Source organism: Oncorhynchus mykiss, chromosome 3 (assembly GCF_013265735.2).
Source record: "Oncorhynchus mykiss isolate Arlee chromosome 3, USDA_OmykA_1.1, whole genome shotgun sequence".
In the NCBI taxonomy this organism is placed as follows: Eukaryota; Metazoa; Chordata; class Actinopteri; order Salmoniformes; family Salmonidae; genus Oncorhynchus; species Oncorhynchus mykiss.
Genome location: NC_048567.1, coordinates 72,654,954 through 72,665,087, shown reverse-complemented (window position 1 = coordinate 72,665,087; position 10,134 = coordinate 72,654,954). Strand labels below are relative to the sequence as shown.

General features: G+C 42.6%; 1 protein-coding gene across 2 annotated transcripts; it reads right to left on the bottom strand.

The window, feature by feature from the left end:
* Positions 1–682: 682 nt before the first annotated feature.
* Positions 683–4,315, bottom strand: LOC110520532 (thioredoxin domain-containing protein 9). 2 transcript variants are annotated; one of them, XM_021597924.2, is made up of 5 exons: positions 4,165–4,315; positions 3,147–3,372; positions 2,318–2,436; positions 1,840–2,094; positions 683–1,437 (listed from the first exon to the last, which is right to left on the bottom strand). In XM_021597924.2, exons 2-5 carry the CDS (start codon positions 3,330–3,332, stop codon positions 1,317–1,319), a joined length of 681 nt encoding a protein of 226 aa, XP_021453599.1. In that variant the 5' UTR covers positions 3,333–3,372; positions 4,165–4,315; the 3' UTR covers positions 683–1,316. The 2 variants fall into 2 exon arrangements, with proteins under 2 accessions (XP_021453599.1, XP_036830992.1); XM_036975097.1 differs by lacking the exon at positions 4,165–4,315 and adding an exon at positions 3,831–4,054.
* Positions 4,316–10,134: the final 5,819 nt, after the last annotated feature.

The window sequence follows — 10,134 nt, the reverse complement described above, 5'->3', positions numbered from 1 at the left end:
ATAATTGTTTTTGGTACCCTTCTCCAGATCTGTGCCTCTACACAATAGTGTCCACCAGAGCTGTTGCCAGAGAACTACAGAACGAACACAATTGCATTTTATCGATGGCAATTTGAGTGCAGATACTGTGCCGAGATCCTGAGGCCCATTGTCGTGCCATTCATTCCCCACAATCACCTCATGTTTCAACATAATGCACCCCATGTTGGTTTTCTGATCCAACCCCTGTAAAAAATAAAGGATCCTTCACCAACAGCTTATCTGTATTTCCAGTCTTGTGAAATACATATTAGGGCCGACTGAATTTATTTAAATAGACTGACTTCCTTTTGTGAAATCTAAGAAATGGTTTGCTTTTTGTTAAGTGTATAACCACTTTCATCTCTCCTCCCTCTGTCCAGGATCCAGCCACTCACGCTACCCCATGGTCTCCCTACTGAGGAAGACACCTACCTGAACAGCAGAGAGCTGATCATACGACATCTCAAACATGTAGAGGACAGTAAGGCTGTGAATAAGTAGCTTGTTTGGCCCTTAAAAAAATCCATGATTCAACTGACTCAGTGAAATCCCTGTACAATGTGTTGAATCTATACCTGGACAGAAACCTGTCTCACACCCCTCTTATATTTCAAACAAAAACACGAATCAAAAGTCAGAGGGAAATGACACAAAGCGCCAGTGATGATCAGCTTATTTTTATTAAGATCAAGCTAATTTTTTATAGAAAACCTCAAACCTGTTCTACCATCACACACTGACAAGACTGGAAGGAGGATGGAGGTTGTGGAATGAAGCTGGCACTTGATTGTTGCTACTGAACCGCTGAATGGGTTCAACAAAGGCAAATGACATGGATCGATGTTAATGTTGCAAGCATTACTGTTCATAAGGATGGTTGTTTGTTAAAAATGCAAGTCCAGAAATTAGAATCAAATCTGTTATGATACAGGGTAACTGCATCAAGGCTGAAGGTCAGATTTTAGACTTCAAATTGGAATCAAATGAAACATTTCTGCACAGAACCATTTCAAGGGGAGCCAGTCAGAGCAGAAAGAGTTCAGTGGCTCAGACAGGAATCCTCCTTTTACTTGCCAGTCGAATATAAATGACATTAAATATGATTGAAAGTCCAAACAAAATAAGTCAGAATTTCATCCATAAAATAAATGGAAAACTAAAGCATGGAAGACTATAATAAATAAGGAAATTACAGAAGGGGGGAGGGAGAAGGAAAATGATAAAACTGGAGGAGATGGTTCTGCCAGTTAGTGGGTATTAGCCCTGAGAGACAGAGGTTGAAGGCTGACAGTCTTCTAGTCATCTTCAGAACCAGAGTCTGAATCGTGTCCTCTCCCTCTGATGGTCTTCTTCTCCACCTTGGTGAACTTTGAACCAGATTTCTGTGTCAAGGTGGGGGGCTCCATTAGGTTACCACTGGAGGAGAAGACAAGGGTAGAGGGGTGTTATGATGTAGGATTTAAAGGAATACTTTGAGATTTTGGCAATGAGGCTCTTTATCTACTTCCAGATTCAGGTGACCTTTTTTGTCTATATGCACCATGTATGTCTGTCCAGTATGAAGGAAGTTGAAGAGGTAGTTTTGTGAGCCATGTTACTAGCATTAGCGCAATGACTGGAAGTCTATGGGTATTTGCTAGCATGCTATCTAGAATCCATTTAATAAGACTAATCAGCATGTGGTTTTGCATGAACAGGTAAGGATTTCTATTCCGTCGCACATGAACCAATTGCCTCATGCTTGACAGGAAATACCTAGACGGATCATCTTTCTAGCTAGAGGTGATTATCTGTAGGAAATCACACCCGTCTGTGTACCTGTAGTTGATGACGTCAGAGCAGCCCAATCTCCACTCCAGTACCTCTGTGGAGAACTCGTCCGTGTTCCCCAGGTCGGTGAATCCTACCACGTAATCCTTGGTCTTCCCGTCCTTAACCAGCGCCAGCGTGGGAATCACCTTGATCCGCAGCCTCTCTGTCAGGAACGGCGCCTTGTCCACATTCAGCTTGATGAACTTAGTCTCCAGGTGCTTCTTGGCCAGGATGCCCAGGTGCTTGTCCAGGATCTTGCATCTTTATAAGGCAGGGGGAAGGAGACAGCAGGGTTAAGATCCTGGTAGAAGCTGCAAATAAGGTTTACCGGGCAATAAATCCCCTTCTAATCCTTTCTTAGGGATTTTGGGAGGGTAAGCTCACTCCGGAGCAGGGCTCAATTCATTAGCAGCAGTAAAATGTTTTGCAGCCTGGAATGGCAAGAGAAAAACAGGAAGAGGATAAACATAGCTGTGTTGCCAACCTGAAGGTGGAGTCTCTGTAGAAATGGCAGACCACACGATTGCTCTCCTTCACCTCTGGGAAGAAATCTTTCTCACTGGGGATTTCCTTATACTCCCCATGCCCTTTAGACAGCCACTCCTTATGGGACAGAGCACACAGACACTGATGAGTTGTTACTGGTATGACATACACACACAAAAGTATGTGGACACGTTCAAAATATATGGATTCTGCTATTTCAGCCACACCTGTTGCCAATATGTGTATGAAATAGTCTACACAGCCATGCAATCTCCATAGACAAACATTGGCCTACTGAAGAGGTCAGTGACTAAATATGGATAGGACATAGGATGCCAACTTTCCAACAAGTCAGTACGTCAAATTTCTGCCCTGCTCGAGCTGCCCGGGATAATGGTCTAGCTGTTTTTCATGGTTCGGCCCCCTAGATTCTGTGCTTCCAACTTTGTGGCAACAGTTTGGGGAAGGCCCTTTCCTGTTTCAGCAGAACTCCCCCGTGCACAAAGCGAGGTCCATACAGAAATGGTTTGTCAAGATCGGTGTATTAGAACTTGACTGGCCTGCAGAGCACTGACCTCAACCCCATCAAATAACTGGAACGCCGACTGCGAGCCAGACCTAACCACCCAAAAAATGTATGCAAGTCCCTGCAGCAAAGTTCCAACATCTAGTAGAGCGCCATCACAGAAGAGTGGAGGCTGTTATAGCAGCAGGGGGGGGGTTGGAATGAAATGTTCGATGAGCAGGTGTCCAGTGTAGGTTGATGTACTAAAGCAAATGCTTGTTAGGCATCCACCATATTGCGATCCTCAGCCTTTCCCACCTACCTGCTTCTGTTTCTGGGATTTCTTGAGGGCCTCCATCCTCCTCTCCTTCAGCTTTTCCATCTCGTCATCATCCATGCGCTCCAGCTTCCCCAGCTCTTTGTCCAACTGCTCCTCCACCATCCTGGCTGACTGCAGCACCTGCTGCTCCAGCGCTTTGGCCATGATCTCCATCGACTGACTCGCCATGATGAAAAGCTTTGAAACGTCTGACACAATCACTCTATTCCTGAGGGATGGGGTGAGTGAGAGTCAGAGACAATTTTATAGATTGCATTTCAGAGAGAGAAATTCAATGGTTGGACCAAGGATTAAGCCAACTAGCTAATACCCCTGGCTGGTGACAATGGAAACTACACACTGATGCTTTAAATCGAACACAACCAACGTTAGATAGCTAATAATAAACTCAACCCGATGGGTTACTAAACTACAGCTACTAGCTAACGTTACCTAGCTAACTAGCTTAAGTTATTCCCCTTTAGACAATTATCCAAATACTTAGTCTTACAAAATACAATTTAACAGTAAAGTTGACTAACTATTTTGAAAGTTCTGCTATTTGATTCCACCTATCGCTAACAAATTACCATTGTCTTTTAGCTAACGTTAATTAGCAAGAATGCTAACGTTAGCCAAAGACAAAGTCTCAATTGAACAATAGATGTCAGATGTTTGTTAGCCTACTATGAATCGTATCAGCTTTCAGACAAAGTAGAAAGATATGTCAAAAATGAACAAAGGTACAGATCACCGGGGTCGTTTTAGTCTAGCTCGCTAGCTACATCAAGGTAGGGCTGTTAGCTAGGCTAACAGCTGCGTGGTCAGAGAACGCTGGGTAGCTAGCTAGCTAGCTGGCTAACGTTAGCGACCTGTCAAAAACGACCAAGTTGCCCAGACACTGAAGCTACAAGATTACAACAAAAAAGCAACCACTTATGTTAATAGGGTCGACTGAATTTATCATTTCCACATTACTTTATCAATACTACAAAGCTGACAATCTGGCTAGCCTACTCACCAAAAGCGGAAACCTGGCTCAGTGTCGTATCTTTGCAGACTGCAGAGCGCGCAGTGTAGTACAGAAGGAGATTTTAGGTCAGCATTATACAGAAGGTTGCCCCCTGCTGGATGAGAAGGAACCGTGTCCAGATGACACGAGTACTTTTTCTGAACCAGTCGAAATCACGCATCAACGTCATTATCATGGACGTATACAAATAAATGCCAATAGGACAAAAAGACGAAACAAACGAAAATTCAACTAGTGTACTGTCATTCCAGTTTCAATGTTGCGCTTGACTGAGTTAGTTGAAGTTGGCTAGCTAGCGACAAGAACGTTATCCAGCCTGCACACACAACCGTGACATGTTTTTATTTTATTAATTTTTTACAGGCAAGTCGACCTGAGCAGGTCTCGAACCCTCGGCCTTCAAGCCCGAAGTCCAGCGCGCTATCGACTGTGGACCAAAAGCATACTCAAGCGGCAGAGTCGATATCCGCGCATATAAACCCAGTGTTGTTACAATATACAGTTGAATTCGGAAGTTTACATACACTTTAGCCAAATACATTTGAACTCAGTGTCACAATTCCTGAAATGTAATCCTAGTAAAAATTCCGTCTTAGGTCAGTTAGGATCACCACTTTATTTTAAGAACGTGAAATGTTAGAATAATAGTAGAGAATTATTTCAGCTTTTATTTCTTTCATCACATGACATGTGGGTCAGAAGTTAACATACACTCAATTAGTATTTGGTAGCATTGCCTTAAACAATTTAAACTTGAGTCAAAAGTTTTCAGTGTCCTTCCACAAGCTTCCCACAATAAGTTGGGTGAATTTTGGCCCATTCCTCCTGACAGAGCTGGTGTAATGGAGTCAGGTTTGCAGGCCTCCTTGCGCACACACAATTTTTTCAGTTCTGCTCACACATTTTCTATAGGATTGAGGTCAGGGCTTTGTGATGGCCACTCCAATACCTTGACTTTGTTGTCCTTAAGCCATTTTACCACAACTTTGGAAATATGCTTGGGGTCATTATCCATTTGCCACCAAACTTTAACTTCTTGACTGATGTCTTGAGATGTTGCTTCAATATATCCACATAATTTTCCTCATGATGCCATCTATTTTGTGAAGTGCACCAGTCCCTCCTGCAGCAAAGCACCCCCACAACATGATGTTGCCACCCCCGTGGTTCAAGATTGTGATGGTGTTCTTTGGCTTGCAAGCCTCCCCCTTTTTCCACCAAACATAACAATGGTCATTATGGCCAAACAGTTCTATTTTTGTTTCATCAGACCAGAGGACATTTCTCCAAAAAGTACAATCTTTGTCCCCATGTGCAGTTGCAAACGGTAGTCGGTTTCCTCCAGCATCTTCACAAGGTCCTTTGTTGTTCTGGGATTGATTTGCATTTTACGCACCAAAGTACATTCATCTCTAGGAGACAGAACGCGTCTCCTTTCTGAGCAGTATGACGGCTGCGTGGTACCATGGTATTTATGCTTGCTTACTAATGTTTGTACAAATTCACTTGGTACCTTCAGGCATTTGGAAATTGCTCCCAAGGATGAACCAGACTTGTAGAGATCTACAATTTATTTTCTGAGGTTTTGCCTGATTTCTTTTGATTTTCCCATGAAGTCAAGCAAAGAGGCACTGAGTTTGAAGGTAGGCCTTGAAATACATCCATGGGTACACCTCCAATTGACTCAAATGATTTCCAATTAGCCTATCAGAAGCTTCTAAAGCCATGACATCATTTTCTGGAATTTTCCAAGCTGTTTAAAGGCACAGTCAACTTAGTGTATGTAAACTTCTGACCCACTGGAATTGTGATACATTGAATTATAAGTGAAATAATCTGTTTTTAAACAGTTGTTGGAAAAAGTACTTGAGTCATGCACAAAATAGATGTCCTAACTGACTTGCCAAAACTATAGTTTGTTAACAAGAAATTTGTGGAGTGGTTGAAAAACGAGTTTTAATGACTCCAAACTAAATGGAAGTAAACTTCCAACTTCAACTGTATATATGTATATATATATAGTAACGTTACCAGTCAAAAGTGTGGACACCTACTCATTCAAAGTTTTTATTTTATGTTTTACTATTTTCTACATTGTAAAATAATAGTGAAGACATCAAAACTATGAAATAAGACAAATGGAATCATGTAGTCACCAAAAAAGTGAAACAAATCAAAATATGTTTATATTTGGGATTCTTCAAAGTAGACAGACACCCTTTGCCTCGCCAGTCAGCATTTTCTCAACCAGGTTCATGAGGTAGTCACCTGGAATTAATTTCAATGAACAGGTACAGTAGGGCAAAAAAGTATTTAGTCAGCCACCAATTGTGCAAGTTCTCCTACTTAAAGAGATGAGAGGCCTGTAATTTTCATCATAGGTACACTTCAACTATGACAGACAAAATGAGAGAAAAAAAATCTAGAAAATCACATTGTAGGATTTTTAATGAATTTATTTGCAAATTATGGTGGAAAATAAGTATTTGGTCACCTACAAACAAGCAAGATTTCTGGCTCTCACAGACCTGTAACTTCTTCTTTAAGAGGCTCCTCTGTCCTCCACTCGTTACCTGTATTAATGGCACATGTTTGAACTTGTTATCAGTATAAAAGACACCTGTCCACAACCTCAAACAGTCACACTCCAAACTCCACTATGGCCAAGACCAAAGAGCTGTCAAAGGACACCAGAAACAAAATTGTAGACCTGCACCAGGCTGGGAAGACTGAATCTGCAATAGGTAAGCAGCTTGGTTTGAAGAAATCAACTGTGGGAGCAATTATTAGGAAATGGAAGCCATACAAGACCACTGATGATCTCCCTCGATCTGGGGCTCACCCCGTGGGGTCAAAATGATCACAAGAACGGTGAGCAAAAATCCCAGAACCACACGGGGGGACCTAGTGAATTACCTGCAGAGAGCTGGGACCAAAGTAACAAAGCCTACCATCAGTAACACACTACACCGCCAGGGACTCAAATCTTGCAGTGCCAGACGTGTCCCCCTGCTTAAGCCAGTACATGTCCAGGCCCGTCTGAAGTTTGCTAGAGAGCATTTGGATGATCCAGAAGAAGATTGGGAGAATGTCAGATGAAACCAAAATAAAACTTTTTGGTATAAACTCAACTCGTCGTGTTTGGAGGAAAAAGAATGCTGAGTTGCATCCAAAGAATACCATACCTACTGTGAAGCATGGGGGTGGAAACATCATGCTTTTGGGCTGTTTTTCTGCAAATGGACCAGGACGACTGATCCGTGTAAAGGAAAGAATGAATGGGGCCATGTATCGTGAGATTTTGAGTGAAAACCTCCTTGCATCAGCAAGGGCATTGAAGATGAAACATGGCTGGGTCTTTCAGCATGACAATGATCCCAAACACACCGCCCTTGCAATGAAGGAGTGGCTTCGTAAGAAGCATTTCAAGGTCCTGGAGTGGCCTAGCCAGTCTCCAGATCTCAACCCCGTAGAAAATCTTTGGAGGGTGTTGAAAGTCCGTGTTGCCCAGCAACAGCACCAAAACATCACTGCTCTAGAGGAGATCTGCATGGAGGTACGGGCCAAAATACCAGCAACAGTGTGTGAAAACCTTGTGAAGACTTACAGAAAACGTTTGACCTCTGTCATTGCCAACAAAGGGTATTTAACAAAGTATTGAGATAAACTTTTGTTATTGACCAAATACTTATTTTCCACCATAATTTGCAAATAAATTCATAAAAAATCCTACAATGTTTTTCTCATTTTGTCTGTCATAGTTCAAGTGTACCTATGATGAAAATTACAGGCTTCTCTCATCTTTTTAAGTGGGAGAACTTGCACAATTGGTGGCTGACTAAATACTTTTTTGCCCCACTGTATATATTCACATTTATTTCATCAAGGAGTCATACTGAGACCAAGGTGTCTTTTACAGATGAGCCCTGAATTACATAAATTACAAAAAATACAAACATCAAAATATAAATACAAAACGCAAGCGGGAATAAAAGTACGCTCATAAAGAAACACATTCATCAGGTATAAGGTTCTCAATCAGCTTCCTAGAGGCACCAAAACAAACACATTCATCAGGTATAAGGTCCTCAATCAGCTTCCTAGAGGCACCAAAACAAACACATTCATCAGGTATAAGGTCCTCAATCAGCTTCCTAGAGGCACCAAAAACAAACACATTCATCAGGTATAAGGTCCTCAATCAGCTTCCTAGAGGCACCAAAACAAACACATTCATCAGGTATAAGGTCCTCAATCAGCTTCCTAGAGGCACCAAAACAAACACATTAATCAGGTATAAGGTCCTCAATCAGCTTCCTAGAGGCACCAAAACAAACACATTCATCAGGTATAAGGTCCTCAATCAGCTTCCTAGAGGCACCAAAACAAACACATTAATCAGGTATAAGGTCCTCAATCAGCTTCCTAGAGGCACCAAAACAAACACATTCATCAGGTATAAGGTCCTCATCCAGCTTTCTGATTTACCCTAGAGGCACCAGAACATCACATTTAAGAACATTTAAGCCACAAATAAGCTGCAAGAACACTAAAAGCTGATTTACCTAACTCAGTAGAGACCAAAGGATTTTCCAGAGTTAGCCTGAGACCGGATGTGGGACATTTTGTAAAAGGGCTTTATAAATGAAAACATTGATGTCACACAGGTTGCATGCATCGCAAAGAGGGCCAACCAACTTCCTGGTAGAGAATGCAGTGATGAGTACTCACATTGTCGCCTGTAATAAAGGGCAGTGAAGATAAACTGCCTCTAACGGCTTTAATTAAGTGGCAGCAGCATTCATATAGATTTCACCATTGTAATTGCAGTCGCTGTACTCGTAATATACAGGAGAACGATCGTCTTACGGCGAGGATAGCTGTGCTGCAAGCCCAACTTCAGACGCAATCGTTAGGCAAGGGTCATTTCAGTGTAGGAAAGGATAAAACAGCATCTGTGCCACCAGTAAGTTCAGATAATAGTAGAAATCCCCTCGCACTGTCCCCGCAGCCGGACAACTTTCTCATGGCTTCTTGAGGGAAATGCTGTAGGAATGCTCAACCGGTGTCGCTCATTCAGCCGACAGAAACATTCAACCTGTTTTCCCCATTAAGCAGCTAGTCGGAGTCAGAGGCCGAGCCTTCTCCGGTCTCTACTCCTCCCGTTACGGGGTCTGAGACGCCAAAGTCTCCCACCATTAGCTCTGACAAATTGGCGACTCCATTACCCGCAATATTAGACTTAAAACGAATCATCCAGCGATTATACACGGTTTACCAGGGAGCAGGGCTACCGACGTTAAGGCTGATCTGAAGACGGTGCTGGCTAAAACTAAAACTGGCGAGTGTAGAGAGTATAGGGATATTGTTATCCACGTCGGCACCAATGATGTTAGGATGAAACAGTCAGAGGTCACCAAGCTCAACATAGCTTCAGCGTGTAAATCAGCTAGAAAGATGTGTCGGCATCGAGTAATTGTCTCTGGCCCCCTCCCAGTTAGGGGGAGTGATGAGCTCTACAGCAGTCTCACAACTCAATCGCTGGTTGAAAACTGTTATCTGCCCCTCCCAAAATATATAATTTGTAGGTAATTGGCCCTCTTTCTGGGACTCACACACAAACAGGACCAGGCCTGGCCTGTTGAGGAGTGTTTGACTCCATCCTAGCTGGATGGGTGCTCTCATCTTTTCTACGAACATAGACAGGGCTCTAACTCCCCTAAAATCTGCGTATTCCTCCAAAGCTCTGTTGTCCTGAGTCTGCACAACTCTGCCAGGACCTAGGATCAAGGGTGACACTCAAGTGTTTTAGTACTATATCTCTTGACACAATTATGAAAATAATGGCCTCTAAACCTTCAAGCTGCATACTGGACCCTATTCCAACTAAACTACTGAAATAGCTGCTTCCTGTGCTTGGCCCTCCTATGTTGAACATAATAAACGGCTCTCTATCCA